Raw genomic sequence first — 27673 nt, 5'->3', positions numbered from 1 at the left:
TGCTCTCTGTCAAAGGTCATGTGAATATCCAGCATACGCAAGGACAATGAGAGCTTAATCTCAGTGTAAGCAGTTTGATGTTTGGTGAGGCTGACGACCCCAGATCTCCTTAGGATAAAATCATTATGTCTTATGATGGAAGTTAAAAAAAAAAAGCTGGTCACAAGAAAAGTTAAATGTGACAAAGCAATGAGAAAAGACGTGAAACTCTGTGACAAAGTGTTTTGCTCCCTTGCACAGCCAGAGAAACTTGAAACAGGTGCATAAAAAGACGACTAGAAGTAGTTCTCTCAGTACTGGACAGTTGCAGGCTAGTACAGGAAGCTTTGTGTGCTTGTTCAGAGAAAAAAGGGAGGCTGTCTCAATGGGGCTTTTGTTGTTGAGTTGGAGACAGCAAAAGCACAAGAAACACTGACTGACAAATACCTGGCCCCTCTGTGCCTCAAATACCTCAGCGTTGCACTTGATACAATGTCAACAAATGCCTCCTCTGTCTTCTATAGTAGCCAGTTTCCTCTCTGTCCACAAGATTTTTTTCATGTTTTTATAAAGGCTACTGTTTTCTGAGCAGACATCTGGGTGAGCAGCTTTGGCCTGCATAGCTGGAGTGCTGAGTCCCACTAAGCGGTTGAAAATGGTCCCAAGCTAAAAATGGTGATAAACAGACTTGTGCCTTGGTTCTATGTATGGAAAAGATAGAATAAATTCACAATAAATTAAGGTTAAAGAATCATAAGACTATAAATTAACCTACAGTGAAACCAATCAAGAATGCTGGTAGTGTTTCTGTGTATTAATAAGCTTGTATGATGGCTCTGATTAAAAGAGGCACAAAGGCTACTGCACGGAAGTGCTAACTTTATATCTGCAAAAATATTTCAGTCATTAATAAAAACTGCAAAGCCTCCTGTGCCCAGTGGTTGAATTAAAATGCTGAGGTAATGATCTCCTTTGTGCTTGAGGAAGTCAAGCAGGGCCTTGCTACAGAATATAGAAAGACTTTACATAATATGTTTTGAATTCAGAAACAAAATCCTTTTGATTAACATTGCACCTTTTCCCGGTAGACACTGATTTAAAACTGCATTTTAAATCAAAGATTATTCTGTAAACCCCCTAAGGAATTGAAAAGATTGCAGAAAATTACTGTAAAGCATCAAGTAGGGGTCAATTTATTTGATTTTGTGTTGTGAAAAATGTAATTCTTTCTGTCTAAACACTCACAGGACAATTTCATTCTACTCCCCCAGGCCTGAGATGAATACTTTCAGTTTCTTTGGTTAATTATTCATGTGGATGTGAGTTTTAAATCCTGAATGCTACCTTCAACCTGCCCCTGTTTTTCCTGTTTGTTGTTAACCTTTCATCTCTAAGTGCATGATTTCTCAAACTGCATCGGAGAGTGATTTTGTATTATCATCTTACAAATCAAACCACAACTGTGTCTTATGGCTTTCTATTCCTATGTGAGTTCTTTCTAACGTGTCATGTAGGGTTTAAAGCCATTGGATACACAGTGGACAGTCAACTTAGGAACTCTGTTTAATGACTTCTTAACTTAAGTATATTTTGAAGATGAGAAAGTCAATCAATGAACAGAATCCAAACATAAGGTACATCCTTCGTTTGGCATTTTTAACGCAAGTTTAACTTGTGCAGCAGTTTGTTCAGCCCTGATATTTGAAGCATCTACAGTCTTATGTAATGACATTAACAAAAGCTGCTGCCCTCAGCATCTACATTGCGCATCCTTCCTTGCATCAAACATTTGGAGTTGTGGGACAAAATACAAATAACATTAGTTATTTTCCTGAGGAGGTTTTTGGAAACAACTGCCTGCTTTTCATAAAAGTTGTGACTTAGCAGGTGGTCAAGGAAAGAGTTATTTTTCTGCTGCTGTCAGCTGCTACAATGTCCATGAACAGCTCATTACTTACTACTGGGAGGAAGCTTACTGTGGAGCTCCGTGCATTTATGCATGTGTTTACCCTAATGACTATGGGATATTCAATGCCACCTGTCATTATAAAGTGGAAGTTAAAAGGTTTTTTAAGCTTATAATATTGATCTCTCAACACCCACCAGCGAGGACATTAATATGTTTTCAAGCCATTTCCTCATCAAAGGACATCTGTCTAGTTCTACCAATGTTAGTTAAAGTCTATGGAGTATGACGTCATTATTCTCTAATAGAGCCTTAAAAAGATACAGCTCTAAAAACAGCAAACCTTTTCCTATAGATAAAAAAATGGGGTAACATTATTCACTCCAGTTGGCCAAAATCACCAAAATTATGATATGGTTCAACTGAATCAACCTGCTTTCTTTGTACCTGTACGAGGAAACGATTATCTCATTATTGATGACACGTGCAGCATGTACAGCTGCAACATGTGCAGAATAGAAATATGAAAAGCTCATTATACCATTGCTATAATATCTTTAGAAAAGGTTTTTTCCTCCATCTTTTCCAACCAAGCACAGTTTATAACTATAAACTGTAACCTGGTAGCCATATTGTGGGGATCCAATTACTGGCCTGTCTTTTGGTCTTTTGTCTAATTGTCAGTGATAAGAAAGACAGAGATAAGGTCTTTCTGTATCCAAATTCAAGCAAAGGTTGTGTGCTGACCTGTAGCAGTGCTAAATATAGCACAATATCGTAATATAATATCAATATAGCACAAGTCACAGTTATAACCTTTGTTCAATGAAGGACTGACATTTATGAATCCCCAATACTAAAGTGGGAACACTTTAGTAACTTTACCTTGATGTAGCATTAGAACTGACTGTTTAATGGTAATTGTGATTTCAATATTATTATTGCTCATTTCTGATAGAGGCCATATGAGGATACCATGCAGCAAGGTTATAAATTTTAAACTGTATCATCGTGGTGCATGGTGTGCACCTCAGCAAGCTGAGCCATTACAGCACTTGTAAAAAGCCCTTCAAGTGTGGCCTCTCATGGTTCCTACCCCCTCCCCGTCGAGTACATTTTTCAAAAGAGCATTCAGCCTTCTAAGCCCAATAAGTCACTGTTGAATATTTCCTGACTTTGAACTTGGATGCATCCATATATCAAACTTCTTGAATCAGTGCTTAATTCTCTGTGCAAAGCAAGTATGAGCGAGTCAAGTTGCAGACCACAAGAATTTTAAGACTTTTACATTATCAGTAAACCTTTGTGTATGCATTTCAAATATTAAATATGGCAGTGTCTAAATGTCACAATTGTAACTTTAAATCTACTGTATATCTTTTTTGATTTGATTTATTCAAAACCATAACAGTAAAACATTGTTGCAGAACAATGAATGGGATTGCAATATTTCACTCATTTTCACAGTGATGTCCTGGTTGGGTGAGTTTTAAGGTGCCCTGCGGAGTTTTCCTGTAAACTAACTAAAAGCCATGTTATTTTTTATTAACTTGCCACTTTCCTTTTCCCTGCCTTTGTGGCATATCTTTGTGGCATATCTTTGCAGTATATCTTGGCGTGCTAACGCCATCTGTTGATCAGTGCAATAAAGTGAAAATCATTGACAGGACTGTATACCGCGTGAGCCACATGCACGCATCATGATAACCAAAAAAGGAGCACACATGTAGAAGGACAGCTCCATAACAAGCAACGGTTTTCTGACCTACCTGCTCTAAATCACTGGCAAAAGCTGCAGGACAAGAACAATAATGCGCATACAAAAAAAAGGAGGTTCTTTGGAAATAAATAGAAAAATATTTCAAAAAATGCTTCTTTTTTTTTAATCTAATAAAAAAACAGGATAAGTATTCACAACTGATGGATCTCAATCAGGCAAATTCAATCCCCTCATCTCTCTGGAAATCAGCAATGAAAACAAATGTTGTTTTTTCACACTTCACAATGCACTGGTCCAATCTAAAAATGGAACCGTTCAAATTCACAACAGTAAACAACACAGCAGGTGATCGAGTCTGTTCAAAGTGTGCTCAAATATGACTGTAGTGCGATGTAAACACCTGCTGACTTGTTATTTCATATGTGCATGCACAGAGTGGCAAAGCATGTTTTAACTAGTTTTGTTCCACTTGTAACAAAACAAACAAAACAACCCATCTATTGTTCCATTTGGCTTCATCTGTTGATGTTTTGGCTGGCATAAAGTGGTTTTCAAGTAACACCATCCTGTGGGAACATCTTATACTGTTTAATTTTGTTTTCTTTTCTTGTGCTTTTGCGTCACCTAAACCAAAACAGGAAGGGACCATTTATGATAACCCAGCCCCTGAATCAGGGACCTGTTTGGTGAAGCAGGCTAACTGCTAGGAACAGCTCAAGTGACTTCAGTACCAATGTTACGGGGGGCTGGTTGTTGTTGAGTTTCAGTCTACACAGTCGTCCACCTGGATTCAATAATCATGGATTTTGATAAAGATCTCTGGAATAGGTAGCCATGATGCAGATTTTCATTCAAACTAAAGCCTGCCAGGTGATTTCACTTATTTCATACAGATAAGATCTATGAAAGCACCAGAAGCCTGTTCCAAATATGCAGGTTTACCAAGTTGTATCTTGACCATGTTGTTCAGATAATCAACATGTTTGTTGGAGCAGCTGCCTGCCTGAGGTGTGGACTTTTGGTACCCCCTGTTTTACAGACAATCACCTGAACAAGTGTTTTGTTTTGTTTTTTATCTTTTACCAGGTAGGAAAGAATGTACTCACCGTTTCTGCATGCACTAGGTGGATGCATCACTCCAGTCAAAATGCAGCAGCAGCATGCACCAGAGACACCACAAGACCAACAACAACCAAAGCCTGGGTCAAACCTGGACGTCAAAGGTATACATCGGTTAGACTGCATGCTTTTGCACTTCAGATTCAACTGTGTGAACAACCTTTGATGTTGGGGTTCCCAATAAACCTTTTTCAGAGAGGACATTGCGGCATGTCACAGTAGGAAAGGCACAGGTGTAAATAATAACATTAAAGCAGCAGTCGGTAGCATTGAGAAGGGAGTGGAGTTTGGAATTTGAAAGAGTACAACTTCCAGGTACCTCCGTCTCCCTCTTGCATTAGCTCTGCCTACAAAGCCCATTCCGGCAGAGGAGGCAGCCACGCATGCACAGGCTATCCACGGCGACTAAGGAGGCCATAACGGTGTACACAACAGTACAGTGGAGTTCACAGTACAGAGACAGAGAGGAACCTGGCTTCTTCATAGATGTCTCGTGTACCACTGTCACGATATAGTGAAACTTTCAGCCAATATTTACCAACTGTTGCTTTAGTGATGGCTGGATTCCATTTAGCTGCTTTAGTTTTAGGGTATCACCTGGTATTGTGCATGCTGGCTCACTGTCACCCTGCCATGGCTTATGGGGACACCTGAAAAGAACAGAGACGTTGTTCCCACTGTGCTTTTTATGGTGACCCAGAGAGCTCAACACACAAGAAAACACCTGCAAATAGACAAGACACTAGCAAATTGAGAAAACATCATTAATTAATCATTAATTTGACGATACATGCTGCATTTAGAAAAAACGTTGCAAACGTCTTGGAAATACACTGTAAATGTCTCCAGAGCTGAATGACACACTTGTGGTTTGCGACTCATTGAGTTACTGTCAATATTTGGTGTTGTCAAAATAATGAAGAGGCTCCAAGTGTTTGGCATGGGTGTTTTGTCCATTTGCATGCGTTTTCTTTACTTACAATAAGTCATTTTTAATTTGACTAAATTAATTTTGATAAAATGTTCTCCTTTTAACAATGGTAGCTCCGAGCTTCCATATTTATTTAGGTATTGTGCTTAAAAACGGACAGTTAATATTACAAGAACCACGTTCACCATGCTAACTAACGCTAGCTATGTTCGTTATCTGTTAAAATGTGTTAATTACACCCAAAAACAAAGAAGCTAACCACAGAACTAAGCCACACGTGCCTTTTCAACTTATTATCTTAATGTTCATCATCATTTAATAGAAAGCTATCAAGTTTAATCTAGTGTAACGTAAGCTTTAAAGCTAGCTAAACACATGTCGCTTAGCTTGTGTGTAATGTAACGTTAAGCTAGCTACTCGCTGTCAATCAAGTGGCCCTCTGCAGCTGTTCCCAGTTCAGTCAGTGTAGTTTTCAGACCGCAGGCTGAGCAGCTCTGTCCCTCACACACACACACAGACAGACAGACAGACAGACAGGCACTGAAGTTCAGATACTTTCCTTCTTCCTCTTGGTCCCTGCGACATGCCGCTGTTTGAGGAGGACCCGGCTCACCTCTCTAAAACTAGACTGAAGTCAGATTTAATCGCCCACAGCGTCGCGCTGCCACCTGCCAAGAGCAGAAAGGACGTGTACGTGGAGCTGCACCTAAAACACATCGAGCAGAAAAACGCAGCCGATTTTTCTAGCGACGAGGACGAACAAGTACAAGATGTGGCAGTGAGTTGATCAAACTGTTTGACTAATTTTGCCCCAGGATATTTTTGTTATTGACTTTTGCGGAGTAAAACACGTTCTGCTCTTAACCACAACTTGCAGTAAAGTTAATTTAGCTTGATGGTAGCAGTGAGTGTAATCTGATTTTAAAGACCAGCTGTGACAGATTGTGTCTCAGAAATTTACCCCAAGTGCCGTTTGACATAATTACAAGTATTGTCAGCAATGCTGCCTTCAAGGACATCAACAATTGTATCTGATAATATGGGGTCACTGTGCTTAATAATGATAATATTTGGTATTAAATGAATTAAACCGATGCTGCAAGGTCAGTAGCCTCGGAGGGGAGGAGGGGTGGATGTGGGTCACTGGCTAACAAACAGTCCTCTCAGCATGCTGCAGCATTTGAGGTCCCTGAGCTCTAAGCCCCCGGCTGTATAGGTGGTATAGGCTTACACCACAAGTTTCTGCAGTTGCCTTTACAGTCGTGTGCATGTGCTTGCTGCACCTGTCACACTCATTTATGTGTGCCAGGAAGAGCACCAGCACTTAGGAGTGTGGAAGTTGTTTCTGTGCTGTGTCATGGGCACTGTCAGAAACACTGTCTGGACAGTCTGAGTGTACATAGCATCCCCTTATTAAATTAAAGTTAAAAACAATAAAACATCTAAACTGCTTTGCTGTTTTTTCTGTTTTATATATATATATATGGTAAAATAGGCCCTCTTACATATTGTTGGGATCTACTATAAGTCTATCTTTCATTTTTTTAAACCTATTCCTCTGTGGTTATTTAGTATAGGTGAATGCATAAGACAGAACATTTATATCAGTACCCAGATTAGATTAATAGTGAATTAATTTGTGAACTGCAGCCTCCAGCTGTTTTTATGCTCCGTGTCCCACACTTGCAAGCAGCAGGCTTTGTCTCAATCCAAGTAATTTTGTTTTGTGAGGACAAGGAGGATCCAGAGGAAACGGAGATGCCCGACCCGAGTGGTTTGACTGATGATGACCTCAAGGCCGCGCTGCTCGTACACGGGGTGAAAGCTGGGCCCATAGTCGGTGAGGTTGCACTAAATGCTGTCTTGAAGTTTGTTTCATTGCATGTTAAGAGGTAATATTTACTTTCACTCTATGTTTTTGGGTCTGTTTGTTGCTGTCTTAAGAAACTTCTTACTATAGTATTGTTTGTCTGTGCTAGCCTCCACCAGGGCCTTGTATGAGAAGAAGCTCAGGAAACTGCTTCAATCTGATGGACATGAGCATCTGAATGGAGCAAAGAAAGGCGTGCTGTACTCTGACAGTGAAGAAGAGGAGGAAAATGGGGAAGAGGAGGACGAAGAGTCAGGTATGACCAGGAATACTGCTAATTTGTGTCTAGATTTTTATGGCTGGTATCAAATAATCATATGCTCTGTATTATTTGCTGTGGCTTGTACAGGCTCTGAAGCAGCAAAAGAGGAAAGAGTTGAGCAGTCGGACCAGGCCCAACAAGACAGCATACAGGTGAGAAAACAGTAGTCTTAATATCTTTGCTTAAATGATTCGGAGTTTCTCTGTTCATGAATAGTCTTAAATGAGGAAGATACACCACGTATGTCACTTTTGGTGGTTAATAGATCTGGCTGTTGTGCCTTTGCCATCACTAACTGTATTGTAGACATAAATCTCCCCTACGGTGCCATCTAGTGGTTACATATCGCTGCTGTAAAATGTGGTTCTAAATGAAAGTGCTCACTCTTTCGAATATTAGCTTGCATTTTGAGTGTGTGTTCTTTTTACATTTCACAGGAAGACTTGTATTGTCAGAATGGGGGCTTTGTTTACCCACAGTGCTTTTTACCCTCATCAAGGCTGGTAAACACCACAGATATTCATACTGCGCTCACAAAATCCTGTCAAACTGAATTCTCAGGGGACACTGATGTGCTTCTTTTTTTTTTTTCTGTGTTTGACTGGGTTGGCTTTTTGCAGCGTGCTTGTGCTCCTAGAAGCAGGGAACCTTGTCCCAAGTGGAATTCAGGGAATGCGTTAAAATCATCCAAGCGGAGTCAGTCTCACTGCGCGCAGATTCCCGTAGGAATTAGTAGAGCATCCTCTGTAGATCAACGGCCACGATTAGGATCAGGGGTAGGCTGGTCTTATTTCACCTCTCTTGTGGATTTTAAATTCTCTGCATTCCTAACTTAGACTGTCTGCTCTATTGTGTGTCCTGCTCTAGCCACCAATGGGATATGTTTAGCGTTTTACAGAGATGGGCGTTGGTATCTCACTGGTGTATGGGTTGTGTAATGACTGATACATGTTAGTGTTGCTGTTAACTCGATAATACTAATCCTTGCAGGTTTCATCTGAATCACAATCGGTTATGCCCAATGGTTGCCCATCATTTTCCTCTCAGGCCTTCAGCATCACTCAGATGGTTGAGGAGGAAAGTTCATCCCACATCCTAAAATTTACCCCGTCATTTAATTGTATTTTTTTGCTGTGAGTAATCACCACAGGAGTGCTCACTCAGTACATTCTCACTCTAAACAACAGATGGAGAGTCGGAGGTCACTATCTACTAGCACAGACACTGAGAGAGAGTTGAATGGGAGCAATGTGCAGGAACATTGGTCGCGGTCCAACAGGGTCAGTAGTGCTCTCATTGTTCAGCCACGTTTTGGTGGCGGTTAAAGCGTTGGAGAGGTTCACTGGAGGAAATTCAGACTACAGAAATCCTGTGTATCATCATCTGTTATGATCATCTCCTCTCCTTAGCTGGACGTGCCAGTTGTGGACAAGTACGCCACGAAGAAGCAGACCCTGTACTACACTCCCAAAGCCTCCCCTTATAAATGGGGAACGAAGGCAAATACATCTTACTGGCTTTTTTTTTTTTTAATCCCGAACCACTTGAACACTTTGTTTGGTGTCACTCCTTTCATATATCAGTGTCACTTTATGTAACCCAAACTAAAAAATGAATCACAATACCCCTAACAGTAGCTCTGTTTTATTATTTTGGCAGTATGTGTCAGATCTCTGGATATTACATGAACAATCACCCTTTCCCTTCATATCTACCTTACTTGTTGGGGCTCGGCTTTCTCTGATATGTATCTCTGGTCCACTTTGTCAGTCATTTCTATTTTCTTTTCTAGCTTCCTGAGGAACCTGTTGAAAATACGTTAAAGGACATGTTTCCAGACACTCAGACCACACCTACAGGGATCTAGTAAGTACCCCGCCAACACTGCTATCGTTTGTCCCTTTGGAAACTCTTCAGAGCTTTCTAACATGTTGCTGAGTGAGAACTAGATTTCACCAAAGCATAAGAGATGTACAGAAAATTGAATTAGTGGTGGGTGACACATAGACAGCACGCATAGGAGCACATAGGGACGCATGGTAGGAGTTTTGTGATTGGATTTTCAGCACATATGCCCTGTTGTATTTCAGCGTCACTCGTCGGAGACCCATCAAGGGTGCGGCAGGGAGACCTATCCAGTACGCGTATCCAGACACTCCGGCCAGTCCCACGACCCTGGAGAGGCGAGAGGTGGAGCGCCGCCTTGTGCCCATCCACATACAGATTTTGGTCTTCATCACTGTGGCGTGTCTCCTGTACCTGATTTATGTTTGTGTTGAGGAGAGCTCACTCAGTCCGTTCATGGCTTTACTGGACAGTCTAAACCAGGAGTCAGACAGTGAGGAGGGGCTTTTTCCTCAGGCTGAGACACCAGCGATCTCTGGACAGGAGTAATTGCAGGTCTTTTAACGCTCTATATTGACTTACAAGCGTGAGAGTCATGTTTTTTGTTGATGCGAGCCATAATGACTTTGTGTGACTTGGGATATCTTCAAGGAGTACATATGGATTTAAACACTTTGTTTAGTTGTAAACTGTATTTGTGTGTCCATATGGGAGCAAACCTCAAAGTCCAGTTTTACATTTTTATGTGTTCTGCTTAGGGATGTGTTACCAAAGTGCTCTTGACAGTGTAGTTGATACAAGTCCTAAAACACAGAGATTCAGTCGAGATGTTGAGATGAAGATTTTCTCAAATGTCAAAGTAATAATCACAATGCTGTATTGTTTTGTATTTCCTACCAAAATTGTGTAACACGATGGTGCCTTTTCAATGAGTTAGAGTCCCTGTACTTGTATGTTGTTGTTTTTTTTTAAATATTTGAACTATATTTCAATAAAGGATGTTTTAATTCGTACTTTTTTGTGCACCTGATAATACCAGCTGAAGAGAAAAAGGACACATGCAGAATGCAGCAGGGGTCCTTCACACAGTAAAATCCACTCTTATTATGTACAATGGATAAGTGCAAGATATAGTGGTGTTTTGGAACAGAGTGAAATGAGACTTGCCGCACATTGGAAACACTGATAATATTTTTTTTTCACACAGTAGGCGTGACTGGTGCCCTTCAGACCAGCAGGTGGCTCTCATTCAACAATCCCTACCTCACTAAATCAGCATGCTTACAAGTCACAGTGAACGAGTTCCGCAGTTACTACAGACCGTACAATGACAGACTCGGGGCCGAAGTTCAAAATATTCAAGTTTTTAAAGATAATTATTTGTAGCTTCTTCATTACAGCCCTGCTGTTGTTTACTGTAGCCTCTATCAGGACGTTTTCACTGGACGTAAATATCGGGCTTCAACTCGCCAAATGGGAAAAGACGAATAACATCTCGCTTGTCATTGACCACCGCCAGAGAGAGGAGCTTCTTGCCAATCTTAAAGGTCAGCAAAGTGTAATTAACTGTGAGTGCTGTGGGGAAAGTAGCAGAGATAAATAAGCCACCATTATCAGACGGTGGTAGGTCAACGCCAACTGTCCCTGTTCATTCACGCAGAGGCGGTCCGCATCCCCACGGTGTCTTTCTCCGAGACGGAGAGCAACACCACCGCGCTGCTTGGATTTGACAGGCTCCTCCGGAAAGGTAAGACTGGCACTAAAACATGTGACAGGCTGAATTGTGTCACACACTCAATAACCAGTGTGTTCACCGTGTTAGTTCACAATAACTTCAAACTGTCACACAGTAAGCTAGCCGAGCAGTTCAAGCTAACTGTTAACGTTAGCTTACGTCTAGCGTTATTTTGTGATGCCACCCATCAAAACAGAGAGCTACTTATGCTACTAGCTACAAACGTGAGCTAATGTTAGCCACGTAAATCTAATTTCTGGTGAAACAGGCAGTGTCTGTACTTTCCTGTCTCTATCATTCAGTTACCCCTCATGACTCAGACTTTGTTAATTACTCTCAATTAAATTTTCTGCATTTACAGTCCAAACTGCATCTTCCCACGTGTGTCAGCAGTCGTATTGCACTTGCAATGTTAGGGATTTTTCGAAAACTATTAATCAGTTGTCAAAGTACCTGCTCATTTTACTTTTGTTAAGTGACTAATTGACAAATCAGCAAGTTGTCTCAGCCTTGTATATTGTCAGTCATGTCAAAAACTCCATATTTGTGATATGACCTTTAAGAGAAATTAAAGGGGTGCTGCAGAAATTTAGTATTTATCACTAGCGCTCCACCAGAGCCACAGAAGAAATGATACAATCTGTTTTTATAGGCTCAATATTACACTCACCATAAAGTGTAAAATAAGCTGAGTTCTCCCTTTAAGCTCACATTCTTCCTTTCTGTGTTAGCCTTCCCAACAGTTTTCTCTTCAAGCTTAGTTCATCATGAATTGGTGGCCAACTACAGCCACCTGTTTAGGGTGCAAGGATCACAGCCTGACCTGGTGCCATACATGCTGCTGGCCCACATAGATGTTGTGCCTGCCTCAGAAGCGGACGGCTGGGAGGCCCCACCATTTTCTGCCAAGGAGATAGATGGCTTCATCTATGGTAGAGGAACCATTGATGACAAGAGCTCTCTAATGGTGAGAGAACAAGTGATATTTTGTGTGATTTTGCTATTAAACAGAGCTTAGTTATATACTTATTTTATGTTCCAGCCAGGCTAAACTGAGATGTTGTGTCTTCCAGGGAATACTGCAGGCACTGGAGTACTTGCTGATAAAAGGCTATGTTCCACGCAGAGGATTTTACATCGGTCTTGGTCATGATGAAGAAGTACCTAAACTATTCCTAACACTCGTACTTAAATAGTTAGTTAGAATATTTGAATCATCACATTGTATTGAACATTTCTTCCTAAAGGTCAGTGGTTACAAGGGGGCAATGAACATAGTGCATGTACTGAAGCAGCGTGGTGTGCAGCTATCGTTTGTCATGGACGAGGGCCTGGCTGTACTTGATGGAGTCATCAGTGGCCTTGAGGGACCTGCTGCTCTGTGAGAACCTGCCATCAGCAACTCGACATGATATTTAGTTTGCAGCTGTTGCATGTTAAGAACCTGACATTATAGCTGTGTCAAACAATATAGGTGATTTTGTTGGAAGAATATGTCTTACACATGTGTGTGTGTGTATGCTCTCTAGAATTGGGATAAGTGAAAAGGGTCTTGCCACTGTAAAGCTTAGTGTGTCAATGGTCCCTAGTCACTCCTCAATGCCTCCCAGTGAGACCTGCATTGGGATCTTGGCAGGAGCAGTCAAGAGGTGAGAGGAGCATTCTCTTCAAATTGAGATTTATTGCTGAATTAATTTCCCAGTGATGTATTCTGTGTCTCTGTTCATATGTTTAACTATATAATACATTTTTACCAATCCATGAAAAAAAGGTCAAAATCAAAGACTCGCTGTGTTTTCTTAGACTAGAGGAGAACCCCATGCCGAGGTTATTTGGTCGTGGGCCTGAACGTGGAACTTTTGAGCATCTGGCCCATAAGGTAAAAGGAGCCAACTACTTGTTCACTATACATCACTAGCAGCATGTTAGATCTCTCCCTATTGTTACTCAGTTACTTATTCTTTGACTTCAGTTCAGTCTCCCATTGAAGTTCATAATGTCGAATTTTTGGCTGTTCTCTCCACTCCTTGGCAGGTAATTACATCCCAAAATTAATTCAGCTTGTTTTCACCAGATTGTCCATTAGAATGAATCACGTAGTATGTTTTCTGTTACAGAGTACTTGAAAGAAAACCAGACACTAATGCTTTTGTAAGGACAACCACCGCAGTCACAATGTTTAACGCAGGAGTTAAGGTACAGTTGTTACTTTTGAATAGGAGGTAATTCACATGAAATTAAATTCTAAGCAATTCAGTTTTCCTTCGAAACTTAGAAAAGTGCTACATTCTTTTCCGCCATGTAGGTAAATGTCATCCCCAGCCTCGCTGAAGCTTATGTAAATCTACGAATCCACTCGTCACAGTCACTACAAGAGGTACAGTCAGAAATTTTACTCTCTTTTTCTGAGAATCTCTGATGTCTCACCACAAATACTCTCGAGTTGAATAAGATGTGTGCTGTCTCACCTAGGTCGTGGACCTCATCCATTCTACAGTGGGGGACCAGCGAGTGAAGATAGAGCTTGTTGATGGGTTCGACCCTCTCCCTGTCAGCTCTGCTGATGAAAAGGCCTTTGGCTTCCAGATCATTAAGAAGACTGTGTTGGACATGTTTCCAACAGTTACAGTTGCTCCAGGTAAAACCCATATAGATTTAATTGTATAAACATGTGGTTATTTAAGGTCAAGGTGTTCCATAAGTGTTTTGATATCATTATTGATTGTGCAGGTATCTGTATTGGGAACACAGACAGTCGACACTTCAAAGACCTGACCGGGGATATTTATCGCTTTGCACCTATCTGGTTTAAACCAGGTGATGCTCAGAGGTAAGAATCTAGTTATGAGAGAATAATTAAGATTGAATTAAAATAGTTTCAACAAATCCTGCTGCAGTCATCGTAATATACTGCTTGTGCAGAGTAGTATTTGGCAAAGTAGAAGGCAACTTCTTGAACAAAAGAGAACTTTCTACTGTGGGTCACACATTAAACGTCACAAACTTGTGATGTAACCATGTGACCTACTTGTGCTGTTAAGAAGTTCCTCCGAAACAAATATAGTAAGAGTTTTATGGATAAAACCGACCTTTAACCAGTTTACTCATCAGCTTTGGTAATAATAAGCCATTGTCCTGCAAAAACAGAAAGAGGGACTCATAAGAAGGAAAAGTATTTTCCTCTACCTACCTAGTTTTATTTCTTTTTCTTAGATTCCATGGCATCAATGAAAGGATTTCCAAAAAGAACTACGAGGAGGTTATAGCATTTTACTTCAGTCTGATTCAAAATTGTGACATTCAGAAGCTCCCTGAGCCTCACAGCTCAGTACATGAACTGTAACTTCTAGACATTATGGGTAACAACGCAAACAACTGCAGTTGAAAAACCTGTGTTATTGTTAGTCCACATACTTTAAAAGGCAACCAACAGGACTTTGACTTACAGTATAGTCACTAAATTACAAACAAAGTTACGTGATTCTTCATTTTTTGCCCTGTAATTGTAAAGTTACAGTGAATAACAGTACAAAATCTTTTTAGTCTTGTTTGATGACATACAGTACTGACCTCATTGCGACAAAAATGATCAGAGGATAACTATGTGGAGCTTTGTATTTGTGCTTAAGATTTTGTGGTAGACTGCTGTGATGATTTTGGCATCTAAAATAATGGTGTAATTTAATGAAATGACTGATAACATTGGTATTATTGGGGTGCTAATAATACGGTAGTATTTGAAAACTTGATATTTTGGTGGTACATACAATTTTCATGGAATAACTGCAAAATATTCTTTTGGCTGCTAGTAACAGACAATATAAAAACAACTTACAGTGCTGAAATGCTGAATTGTGACTTGTATTTTGTTATTGAATCAAGTACAGTATTTTTTAAGAATGTTGTACACTCACAGACTGACTCATTAAAATAAATCCTGGTTTGTAAAGGATTTGATTGGTGATTTGCACATAATCTTGACAGACTTAGTTTAAAGTACAACAAATAACTTAATGATGTGCTTGTTGACGTGATATATTTTACAATATTTAATTCTGAACACATTATATTTACACAGTTACAATTTCCCCATAATGTGTGTTGTACTGAAAAACAAAACAAAAGGCTACTTGTTGACTCTGACTATAAACCCTCAAGGAATTCAACTACACTTCATCACAATTAGCACAACAAGAGCTTGACAATGTGTGTAATGCGGAGCTTTTTTTCTTAACAAAGAAGAATTAAATGAAGAAATTACATGCAGCAGCTTTTAGTAATATACCTCAAACTCCTGTTACTAAGTATATATTACCTCTCATTGATAGTAATATTAATGATGCATGTACATTTAGGGCTAGTTACAATTTACAGTTACCTTTGTAGAATAAACCTGTGGGGCAATTTTGGACATTAACAGTAATATTGATTAAAAACAACTGGAATAATTATACATTTAAACAAATTTAAAGTCAATTTGAATGAAAATTGTTTTCTGAAATCAATGTGTTTTCTGAAACGTATGTCAAATAAAACAATAGTGCAAACACAAATTGTACAAGGCAGTACAGACACGCATTATAAGGTACTAAACTAGCTAGACTAACCTTAAGGAATATCATTATAGTTGCTTTCAAATAAGGTGTCCACTCTATTTTTATAATTGTGAGTAGTATTAGTTTTTATCATGTACTCACATTATTTAAGAAACTGCCGCTTCCTGTGTCTTTGGATCTCTTGTATAAGGCACTGTGATCTGTTATGTCCTGTGTCCCAATCCCAGGAACTAAATGCCATCATATGAATCATATCCAGATACCTAAATAATACAAGCGTGATTACGTTCTCCAACGTGTGATTTAAGCTAATTACTGGAATCAAAATAATGATGTCTGTCTCAGGAGGACAAATAATGGTTTTGACATTTCACAGCTCTGTGAACCTGCATTTGTCCTCTGGATGGCCCCCTCTTTTTCCAGGAAATTCCTAATCCAGTTTTGTCCCATCAAACCCATTTCTTCTAAGTAGTGTGATAGATGACAGGATGATTTTTTCACTGTTGGCTGCTGTTGATATAGAACATATGACATATCAATGAATTAGTTAGTGTTAGTCTGTAATCTTTGGCAGTGTGTGGTCTAGCTAATTGTTCTAGTTCATTGGAGGCAGGAGATGCTTGTTGAGGTTAGACGGGCTGTTCAGGCTGAGTAGGAGTGTTCACTCTCCTTACAGCAAGTGGCTGTATTCACTTGGACCCCACTTGTTGCCTACTTAGCCTTAAGAGGAGGTAAATGGATAAAACTGCATGAGAGTGAACTCCCAAACCAAACCTGTAACAAAGAGAAGTTAATGCATAATGCACTTGTTCTTTGCTCACATCTCTGCGATTGTTGTCAGACAGCTTCTGCTTGTGTTCATATATTAGATCCTATTCCTGCCTGGCTATTGGCATGTTGTCTTTTTAACCTTCAAGTTGTCATGCAAAAAAAAAGACATAATAATTAAGTACTGATTGTGATTGATCTCCAAACTTTGGCAAAACGTTACATAATGCAATGCTGATTAGCACCACGGCGATAGTGCAAGCACAACATTGCTTAGTTATAAACCAAGTAACGTCTTGCCATGACCATGTCAGTCACAGCTAGGCCAATTAATTTGCCATGTTGTTTGCCAGCTTACACACTCATGCCCTGTGCACAACAATGAAAAATGTGAAGTAGATTGTTCTCTTAGGCGTTACACTAAAAATGGCTATACTAATGAGGCTAATGAGTCTTGATTCAAAATGTAAAAGCATTAACTTCTTTCACAGGTCAACTTGGAACCAAATGTCAACACAAAAATAGAAGGAAGAGCCACTAGATGGCAGAAGGGTATTTTACAACAACAGCTTGAGTTTCCTCACCTGCAGAGAGCCACCAGATCCTGTTTTGTTTTTCTACACCTGAGGTGGTGGATGGTACCCACTTATAACAAAGCCTACAAGCTTTAGTTTTTCTGTCAATGATGCATTCATTGTTTACATATCTGATGGGGAAGGCAACATTTTTACCACACTGGTGACTGTAAGGAAGTAGACTGATTTTGCAGTTCTGTTGTTTCTCCATCATCATGAAAAGTGCATGAGATGATCACTGCCCTCAGCATCTTCCAGCCATCCAGTCACATGTGTGACAGAGGAGATTGTAATGCATCCACCTTGGCTTGGCCTCATTCCTCCCATTTTCTTTGGAATGTGGAAAAAAATGGGATTAGAATTTGGAAGTCAAACGGGCCTGACATGAGGTCTTTGTTGGCTTTGGATACCGCAACATTGCATTGATATTGCCACCCTATATAAATACCACACTCCGTCAGCTTTCTCCCACTTAAACACAGCACAGCCAAACATTCAGCAGTCATCCGTAAGTCACTGTAGAGCAACAGTATATGCTGCTTTTACCATTAATTGTAAGTATTTCTTTTACTCTGATTTCTTAGCTACTGCTGCGTATGTTTCTGTATCTGCTCCATTTCTCTAACAATCTCATTAGCTAAACCCCACACATTTTAGGGAGGGGAAGGGGTGTATTAGCAGGCACTGTACAGATGTTCCCCATAATGCTATCATTATTGTTTGTGGTACCAATTATGTACATGTGATCCTTTCCAGGCTGAAGGCATTGTTGTTGCATGACACAGGCAATTAAGTGAGCAAACTTGATTGATTATAAGCATAAAGTGACGAACCAGTCAGATCAAAACTGATTGGATCAGTTCTTCTGTGGGATTAAAACACTATAATTACAGATTCTGATACCTAGCCAAGAGCTTTACTGACAATGCAGAGCTGTAACCAAGACTTAAGTTTACATTGGACTACTGGATTTACAATGCAGTAGTTCACTCACACGTCTGAAACTGTTTGTCAAACAATTTCTTCTTCAGTCTCCTCCAATTCATACCATTAAATAAAACCAAACTAAATTGAAACAATAAAACTAAAACTTATTCATGTTTTGACACATTGCACAGTGTAGTTTCAGCATGTGTGAGATTATCAGCTCTTTGAATGATACAGGATGAGATGGTTCAAGCTTCTGATGAAGTTCATAATGTCAACCTTGTAAATTTTGATTACAGTATATAATACAGGCCATTATCAAAAACATATATATTATACTATACTTCATGCTGCAATGAAAAGACACCCAGAAGCCAGTGCTTTTGTAAGGATTGCTATTATGTGTTTATTGTGTTAGATATGGGTTAATAAGCTGTCTTTAGTAGTAATTGTAATTCACTGGAAATTTACGGTCATTTTCATTTGCTGTCACAAGTACTATATTCCCAATGTTGAATGAAATGAACACAGAAACAACAAATGAGTTTTGCTCTCTACCTACAGAAAACTTTTAGGGTCTGACACAGCATTTGCAGCTGTCTCTAAAGACCAAAGTAGCTGGGCAGTTTTGGACATGGGTAATGCCTCTGCCACAATTGTAAAAGGAACCTGTGGCATCGGGTTTAGCATAAACCCCATCGGCCTTTGTTGTACAGAAGTCGTCTGGAGTTTTGGATGAAGTAGCGCTTGTAGGTCTGGGATGTGGTGTGGTGTCAGGTTGATCTTTACTAGTAGACGGAGTCTGTGGATTCAGTGTGGTCACTGTAGCGGGTAGGGGAGGAGGATCTGGAGAAATAATTCTAAATTATTAGTAGTCTATATGATGAAAGTTAAATATAAGAGTCAATAAATTAATGCTGTGTGGATTGTGAATGAAAATATCCTATAAATGTAATTTCTACTTACCTGAAGTGACAAGAGAGCTGAGATAGCTGATGAGAGAGTAGTTACCCTGTCCACAAGACTGTCCATTAAAGTCATCCAGATCCAGAGCCCAGACGAACGCTCCTCCAAATCTGTTCTCCTTTAGGTACTTGACCTTAATCAATAGTGATAGAAATACTTCAACAACACTGTATGCACTTTAATATCGTATTTAATTTGACACAGGACTTCTGGTGAAAGAATTTTTGAAAGACATTTTTTTTAGGCACACATGACTACCTTATTCTCAAAACTTTCTTTGTTGTCATATCCAACCCACACATTCTGTTTGGTGGCATATGGAACTTTCTGGTCCTCAATCAAGTGGACACTGGCCCCTTGAAGAAAAGTGCAAATCTGACAAGAGGTAACATAGAGTTACTAGTAAAATATAGACTGAGAGTTAAATTCAATCAATCATTGCCAATTTCACCTCATAATAGGACCAGAAGCCGGCCTCCTTGGTAAAAATACCGGCAGCAGCGGGACCACTGGCTGGTGCTCCAGCCTGACTGGACTGAGTAGACAGCAGAAACGTTCTCCCGTATGTAGCAAATCCCATATTTAGCTTTTCTACAGGTGTTCCCTTGTCCCGCCAATATCTCATGGCAAAGTCCTGAAATGGGAATAAAAAGAGAGGGGCCAAAGTCAAATTTCCATCCAACTGTTTTGCAAATTTTAACTACATTTCCAGTAATTAGCAAAAGAAAATGAATGCGTGTTTTCATCCATTAGTTTTATACTAATATTAGGAGATAAAAAACAGGTGCTAATTCTCCACTAGGGAGCCATTAAACCACTACTGAAGAAGACAGCACAATGAGAAGAGATGGTTAAAAGAGTGCCAGTCAAACCTAAAAAAAAAAAAAAAGGGAAAATCTGATAAAAATATGAAATTTATGTTGGCTTCATGTATTAATTTGAGCAAAGTTATATCTTCCTCATGGCTCTACACAGATCTGATGTTTTCATTTGTTTTTATCTCTCCACTGGAACACAAACGTCAGACGTTTAAGTCAACTATTACGCATACAATCATAGTAATTCATGAGTAATGAAAATTAATGAATGGTCTCTCACACTTCCAGGGTTTCCACTCAGGTGTTTTTATGCACAAATTGTGCACATGTGCATAAAGACTAATGGATTTAAAGACACAGAAAGAGAGAATTGGCGATAGAGGAGACTTAAGTTAACATTCAGCTAAAGAATCGATCCTTGCACTCACAGTATTTAAGTAAACATGGTCCCCGGTGTCCTGGGATCCCTTGTATAACGGGCTGTGATGTCCTGTCACACTCTCCCAGGTGCCATGAAAGTCATACGTCATCACGTTAATAAAGTCCAGGTACCTGATTTAAATGCATGTGAGATCAAGTTCATCAAAACACGATGACTGCTTATTTTGGACGATGATATGATGTATAGCATTATGGTTTACTTTGCTATCTCTGCTATTTCATAACCAACATCAATGGTTCCTTTCCCAGCAGCCACAGCAGCAGAGATCATTAGTCTGGGCTGGCCAGTTTGTGTCCCCTCAGCTTGATAGGCCTCTAGGAGTTCCTGCACATCACAGAATCATTGCAAAGTCACTTCATGGTTGGCTTTAAATATCAATTAAACGCCCGAACAATCATTCAGGATCTGACCTTGCATAACACTGTGAATCTCCCCTTATCCTCTGGAGGACTTCCTCTTGCAGCAGGGTACTCCCAGTCTAGGTCTAGTCCATCAAAACCATATTTTCTCAGTAGTTTGATTGAAGATTGGATAAATGTATTTCTGTTGGCTTGTGTCGAGACCATTGTCGTGAACCTGGGTAGCATTTTGAGGAAGAAAGGTGCTCACTAGAAGTCATGCAGTCTATAACCTACATTGATCGTTACCGATTGTTTTATGATGAATATCTCACTTTTGTGTTCCAAAGTTCCATCCTCCGACTGCCAACAGTGTCTTTAGATTTGGATTCCTGTGTGAATTTACAAATTTAGTTGCTCCGTAATCTTTTTTTTTTTTTTTTTACGTAGGCAATGCTAGAAAATTCGGCAGTCACCTTTGTTTGAGTCCATTAAAAGACTTGTAGAGTTGGTCATCATTCCATTCAATAGTGGCCAACTCATTTTTATCGTTTATACCAGAAAAGGCATAGATGAGGTGGGTGCACAGTTTTGGATCAATGTCTTGAGGCATAAACTTCCCACTGCCAAGTCGGTATTGGGACCAGTTAGTATAATAACACACCAGTCTGGAGGTTGAGACTAAACATGGAAAAACGGAAAGATTTTTAAATTAATCTTTGGGGGATAATCTCTGACAAGACATGTAACAATTTAGTGCTACTAAGAATGTTCAGTGTTAATTATTGATATAACTCGTGAACTCACCCAAACTGACAAGGCACAGCCAGAGACCTTCAAAGTTACAGATTTAGTTAGCAGATACCAGGTAGAAAGCTAATTGTAAGCAAACAATTTCATTCTTTTTTTATGCCTTACCTTCACTTAGAATTAGCTTGTTCATCGTTGTTGTGTTTGGATAAGCTCTTGCCCTGTCAAAAACAGAGCATCGAATAGCTTTCTTTCACTGATGATAAATACAGAAGCCATGGTAATCATTAACCAGGAACAAATTGTATGACTCATAGTTTAGGGTTCAAAGATGTTGCCTCATCCCAGTAAGTCAAATAAACCCGTGAGTTACCTTTTCTAATCAATGCAGTCCATTCTGTCACTAATAATTTCTCAGCATTTGATCTGTCTAACATTTACAATTTCAACAATCCTTAGATATTTCCAGACATTGTCCTGTGATGTTATGGTAGGTTTTGCCTTTTCCATTTTCATATGTATTCAGAGTTGTTGAGTGGCATTGAACTCCGATGACTGGGGAACACTAGTACTTCTGGTGCTTCAAGGCATGTTCATAGTCATTTTCCTGCTAGAAGATGAATCTTCCTTTTTTAAGGTTTAAGCCAGATAGATGTAAAACGTTTATAGTGTGGCTTAATATATAGTATTGTAGAAAGAAGAATTATGTGGTTAAAAAAAAAAAATTTTCATTCATTCATTCAAAAACAATCCCTGATATGGCATATTGTGTAGTCTTGCCCTGTTTTTGTGAAGTCATCATTGTGTCATGTCAGACTTCTTATTCATTTGAATAATGTATAATGAATATATTGAAATTACTCTCAATTAAATGAAATAAACAAACCACACTATTTTGTTTCATGAAGAAGACATTTATTTAACCCTTTAGGGCACTCTTTGAAATACTTAGAAATTCAAAATTTCAACCCTAGATCATTACTGGTGGTCATTACAAGACTTGTTTACTTTTGTGAGTTTTTCAAAAAAAGTTTTAATGTTATGGTGAAAATCAAGGTCAATGAAGTTACCATATATGGTTTTTTGCCAGTCTGTCATGTAGCCTGATTGTCGCTGATTTGCTTAGAGAACTCTTGTAGTTCATGGTGAGGCAAGGTGCGGCATTTTGAACTCTCACATAAGTCACCAAATATGGTCCCTTGTCCGATAAAGGGTTAAGACCAGTTGCAGCACTTGCATCTATCACTGAATACAAGATTAGCTGGACATCTCTGAGAGTATGTGTGTTCGTGGAAACAGTGATAAAAGGCGTTGCGGTCCTTGTCGTTTAAGTAGAGGCCGTCAGCCTTCCCTGCACAGAAGTTACTCCCAGAAACATCACCTGTGGTGGTAGTTTTGGCACTGGTAGTTGTAGCAGTGGTGCCAGGGCGGTTCGTAGTGATCACTGGTGGACGTGTGGTCACAGGAGGGGGAGGTGGAAAATCTAGCAAGATAAAATGTATTTAAATTCAAGTGATTATGGATGGATGGATTTTACTACTCAAGTGGAGATGAAACATTTACATGCAGTGCAGTGTTGAGGTGTAATTTCTGTTTACCTGAATCCAGAAGAATGCGCAGATGACTGATGAGGGAATAGCTGCCCTCTCCACAGAACTGTCCATCAAAATCATCCAGATCTAGAGACCAGATGAAGGCTCCTCCAAATTTGTTATCCTTAAGGTATTGTACCTATGGAATATCAATTACAGAGAGTGCTGCAGTGTAAGATGCAAATTTTGTCTGTCTATACATGAAACAAGTTTAATGCATAGTTTTATACACATTGACCAAAGTCTAAGCTGAATTTCTGTTTTAATTGACAGAGTGCAAGTGTCTGATCACATGCAAGAACCCCCAAACATAAACAGGGAATACAGACACTAGTTTGGGATTACAGGATTCATACATCATAATGAAATGTTACAACAAAAACAATGAAATGTTATTCCGTTTTCGGACTTTTGCCTTGTTTGTTTTGGATCCAGCACCTGTAAAAGTGACTGAGTGCTCTTCACTGTTTATCTCATGCCCTCCTCCCTTTATGTGTATCTTTAAAGATGCAAAATGCACTCTTTAATGTCAATATCAACATAAATGTGTGTGTGTGTCTATGAGAAAAGACTGTCCTCTCTTTTTCTCGTGCTCTATCTTTCAGTAGTATGTATGTAAACGCTCCATTTAGATTTGGCTCCCTTTATGATGTCACAAGGACCCTCTTTCAGCAGGCTGACTATTCACACCCATTGAAAAACTCCTGAATACACCTTGCTTGTCTTTTCCTCACTAACGCCAGCTCTCTGTAACATTGAGGTGAAAAATAAAGCAAGCAGATTGTTCCTGTATTCTAAAACAGAGCGTGCAGACAGAGACCGAAAACAGCTGCATCAGACATGTCCAACATGAGAAAAATAATCTGTTTTTTGAACATCAAACCATGTAAACCTGTTCTGGTATGGCCTTCAAATACAAGTATGAACCTGTAAAGGAGGCAGAATATGGGACCTTTAACTAATCATTACCACAATATTGCAAACAACAAAGGATCAAAATTCTATGACGTACAGAAAACAAAACACAAGTATGTGATGTTTTGTTGCTCCATCATGTAAGAATGAGCAAATATTTTCTTTGTGGTTTCCAAAATCTGTGTGACACAACCAACTAGATAAAAACGCTTTCAGACCTGTGGTTATATTTGCCACGTGAGAGTGCCACCTTCTGCTCGATCTAAGGTATTAAAAACAGTTTGTGCTGACTGCACAGCTTAATTGTGATCGGCTATACCCAGTGTCTGTACTACTGAGGTCTTACGCACCAGGACAAATCCTGGTGCACTGGTGGACTGTCAGATATAGAATAGATCAATATGTTGTATTTACTAACCGTCCAGCCCTGTCTGTCTTTTGACTGGCCCTCTCTGTGTGCGTGTTGTTCAGGTTAAGTGAGACAGTGTGCTGTGTATGTGTTCTGCCTGTGTAATGTAAACAACCCATTTCCCAGTACATGCCTGGCTTGTAATGATTTAGCAAGCTAAGACAGTTAAAGCTGGCAAGCAGTAATACTGATACTCTAATTTTATCTATTTCATATTCTCTCCATGAACATAGATGTGAAGAGTAATATGTTATTTATTACCTTGATTTCATAGCTCTGTCTGTTCTCAAACCCAACCCACTCATTTCCTTTAAAGGCAAAGGGCACCATTTGCTCATCAATCCATTGGAGACTGCCTCCTTGGAGGAAAGTGCAAATCTGTAGAAATGGAAGGAAAATGATACTTCAACATCCTCGGCATGATTTGTGATGTCCTAGTTTGACACATCTCTCTATTGATCTAGGGCTTTTGTTAATTAAATCTGCAATGACTTCACTTTGTGAATGTTGTATTAAATTGTGTCTCACTGCTACTCTCATGTTGAACATTCACTGACCTCATAGTAGGACCAAAACCCAGCTTCGCGGGTGTAGGACCCAGCAGAGGCTGGTCCGCTGGTTGCTGCTCCAACACCACTTGGTGCTGATGTTGTGCGAAATGTGCGTCCATATGTGGTAAAACCGACAATCAGCTTTTCAAGAGGAGCTCCTTGGTCCCTCCAGTATTTCATAGCAAAGTCCTGCGAGGGAATAATCAAATAATTAATTTAATCAAATTAAAAACAAAGACATGTTGGGTATTCAGCTTATTGGGTGTTCAGGATGATGGATTATGTTGAGGATTTTACTCACCACATTGAAGAAGATGTTGCTGCCCTGATCAAAAGAGCTCTGGTACAGAGGACTGTGGTGACCAGTGAACGGGTCCCAAGCTCCATGGAAGTCATAGGTCATGACGTTTATAAAGTCTAGGAACCTGACAGACACCATGTGACACAATAGTGATGAAAAAAAGACTTTAACGCTAAATAACTATCATGAGTGTCGTAGGAACTCACTTTGAGATGTCAGCAATCTCATATCCACTATCAATGGTTGCTTTCCCAGCAGCCACTGCAGCTGTGAGCAGCAGTCTTGGTTTGTTGGTCTCAGCAGCTTCTTTTTCAAAGGCAGCAAGTAATTCCTAAACGGAAGAATTGAAATAGTTGAGGACCATCACGCGCACCATGTAAGGATATTCAAAGTCACATTGCTGTTATATTGCTGTTATATATCAGGATGCTATGTTGCCGCGGCGTCTTGTAGGAATCTGTGATTGCTGCTCACTGGGGGAGGTGTAGACCTCCAAACTTACCTGGCAGAGCAACGTGAACCTCTTCTTGTCCTCTGGTGGGCTTCCTCGTGATCCGGGATACTCCCAGTCCAGGTCGAGCCCGTCAAAGCCGTGCTGTCTTAAGAACCTGATAGACGACTGGATGAATCTTTGGCGGTTGGCAGGGGATGAAACCATGATGGTAAATCTGTAAACATACAAAACAACTTATAGCTACACACTGTTGATGATGAAGTTTGTGTGACCAAACAGCCTCATGATTTTATTTGCTGTTGAAGCCTTTTGGACTCACTGTGTAGTTCCAAAGTTCCAGCCACCAACAGCCAACAGAGTCTTCAGCTGGGGGTTTCTATGCAGGAAAAACATGTACGTTTACAATTATTTAGTGTCTGAACACCCTTTACTGCATTACAACTCCTGCATTCACCATGTTCCTGAAAACCTTCTTTAAGACTGTTGGCTTCTTCTTTTTCATTCCATCTATATATTCAATGTTTAATTTATTATTTTGAATGCCATCACTTAATCAGACACTTCATCAACACTCCTGATGTGATTAGTAGTTAGTAGTAAAATAAAAGCGGACAGGCCGATGCGGCAGGCAGGAACAACTCACCTATTCTTGAGTTCATTGAAGGATTTATAGAGAACATCATCATTCCACTCATAGGTTGTTAACTCGTTAGAAGAGCTAATTATTGAAAAGGCATAGATCAGGTGTGTGCAGAGATTGGGGTCCACGTTGGCAGGCAGATATTTGCCGACACCTGGTCTATACTGGGACCAGTTGGTGAAGTAGCACACCAGTTTGATAGAAGACACTTTTGGAGAGGGGAGAAATTATTAGAATTAAGTTTATATTGTAGGTCATGGTGATTATGAAGCAAATGCCAGTGGTATGTACAAAAATGAAACATTGAATGCTTACCCATCTGAAGACACATCAAAAGGGACAGTCCTGAAATATTTTATATACTTTTAATTTTTTTTTGCACATGATCACTGCCTTTGAATGGTTTAACATCTGAAACTTACCAGTCAGGACTGTTAGTCGAGCCATGTTGTCTTTTCCTCAAACTGCCCTGCAGCATTAAAAAATGTTGTATGTCATCATGAATCTTTATTAGATTGTATTATAAACTTGTTGTAAACTGCAGCCAACTCTACTAGTAATGCTGCACACAACACATCTTATATTCCTGTGAAATGTAGCCCGCTGAAACCCCTGTGTGCTGAAGACTCACCTTTTCCCAGGTGATTGTCTAAATGGCTCTATGTTACTCTCAGGAGTCCTTTTTATAGGCATGATAATGATAAGATCAATCTACACATATAAATACATAAACATATCTCTGTGAGGTCACTCAGATCAGGACAGTTCTTACAGATAAAATGACCTGGATAAATGTATGCATGTAAATCTATACTTAACAATTATGTCTTTTATTATTATTTTTTTATTATCATTATATTTCTAAAAATATATATATGATATCAAAGACTACAGTATCATATCAGAGGCCTGATAAACCAAGGTTAATAGATAAGATGTCCTTTTCCAGCCTGTTCATGATGTAACCATGCATTTATCTTGTATGACAGAAAAGGCCAGAGTTCAAGAAGATGGAAATATTTTTTAGGTTTTGCTTTGAGAGAACAATTGATGCAACAACAGTTAAATAGTTTGGCATTCAGGGTAATACATGTATTTTCTCATAAGAGTTAGTTGAGAAGACTGATACCACTCACATGCAAGACTGGAAACAGCTGAAAGAGCACAGACACCAGGAAGTTGCAGGTCTTGGCCAAGAAAATAATCTGCAACATAAGTTTTATATTGATTGAACAAAAGAGATATAAACTTGGTAATGAATTAACTTTAGAGGCAGCAATAGATGGTTTGTGTTACCTTTGGAC

At 39.5% G+C, this 27673-nt stretch overlaps 4 protein-coding genes across 5 annotated transcripts; 2 read left to right on the top strand and 2 right to left on the bottom strand.

The window, feature by feature from the left end:
- The first annotated feature begins 6167 nt into the window (after positions 1-6167).
- Positions 6168-10568, top strand: lemd1 (LEM domain containing 1). The gene is made up of 6 exons (XM_070840174.1): positions 6168-6433; positions 7387-7495; positions 7635-7781; positions 7875-7939; positions 9580-9653; positions 9878-10568. The coding sequence occupies exons 1-6, from the start codon at positions 6239-6241 to the stop codon at positions 10179-10181; spliced, it is 894 nt and encodes a 297-aa protein (XP_070696275.1). The 5' UTR covers positions 6168-6238; the 3' UTR covers positions 10182-10568.
- Positions 10569-10926: 358 nt separating this feature from the next.
- On the top strand, positions 10927-15288 carry pm20d1.2 (peptidase M20 domain containing 1, tandem duplicate 2). The gene is made up of 13 exons (XM_070839394.1): positions 10927-11179; positions 11293-11379; positions 12099-12334; positions 12441-12527; positions 12615-12748; positions 12897-13016; positions 13171-13246; positions 13340-13401; positions 13485-13563; positions 13673-13744; positions 13840-14005; positions 14098-14197; positions 14581-15288. Exons 1-13 carry the CDS (start codon positions 10960-10962, stop codon positions 14708-14710), a joined length of 1569 nt encoding a protein of 522 aa, XP_070695495.1. The 5' UTR covers positions 10927-10959; the 3' UTR covers positions 14711-15288.
- Positions 15289-18530: 3242 nt separating this feature from the next.
- Positions 18531-21758, bottom strand: LOC139209204 (acidic mammalian chitinase-like). Of its 2 annotated transcripts, XM_070838837.1 has the most exons (12): positions 21676-21758; positions 21565-21591; positions 21234-21438; positions 21093-21149; positions 20830-20995; positions 20619-20743; positions 20406-20529; positions 19611-19793; positions 19418-19534; positions 19160-19292; positions 19014-19039; positions 18531-18965 (listed from the first exon to the last, which is right to left on the bottom strand). In XM_070838837.1, the coding sequence occupies exons 1-12, from the start codon at positions 21698-21700 to the stop codon at positions 18765-18767; spliced, it is 1389 nt and encodes a 462-aa protein (XP_070694938.1). In that variant the 5' UTR covers positions 21701-21758; the 3' UTR covers positions 18531-18764. The 2 variants fall into 2 exon arrangements, with proteins under 2 accessions (XP_070694938.1, XP_070694937.1); XM_070838836.1 differs by having other exon boundaries at positions 18531-19039.
- An 858-nt stretch (positions 21759-22616) lies between these two features.
- On the bottom strand, positions 22617-27013 carry LOC139210262 (acidic mammalian chitinase-like). Its single transcript, XM_070840276.1, has 12 exons — positions 27001-27013; positions 26792-26838; positions 26685-26714; positions 26373-26577; positions 26049-26105; positions 25778-25943; positions 25482-25606; positions 25276-25399; positions 24981-25163; positions 24685-24801; positions 23106-23238; positions 22617-22990 (listed from the first exon to the last, which is right to left on the bottom strand). The coding sequence occupies exons 2-12, from the start codon at positions 26814-26816 to the stop codon at positions 22722-22724; spliced, it is 1434 nt and encodes a 477-aa protein (XP_070696377.1). The 5' UTR covers positions 26817-26838; positions 27001-27013; the 3' UTR covers positions 22617-22721.
- Positions 27014-27673: the final 660 nt, after the last annotated feature.

The sequence above is a fragment of the Pempheris klunzingeri genome, chromosome 11 (assembly GCF_042242105.1).
Source record: "Pempheris klunzingeri isolate RE-2024b chromosome 11, fPemKlu1.hap1, whole genome shotgun sequence".
In the NCBI taxonomy this organism is placed as follows: Eukaryota; Metazoa; Chordata; class Actinopteri; order Acropomatiformes; family Pempheridae; genus Pempheris; species Pempheris klunzingeri.
This window is presented reverse-complemented; position numbering and strand designations above follow the sequence as displayed.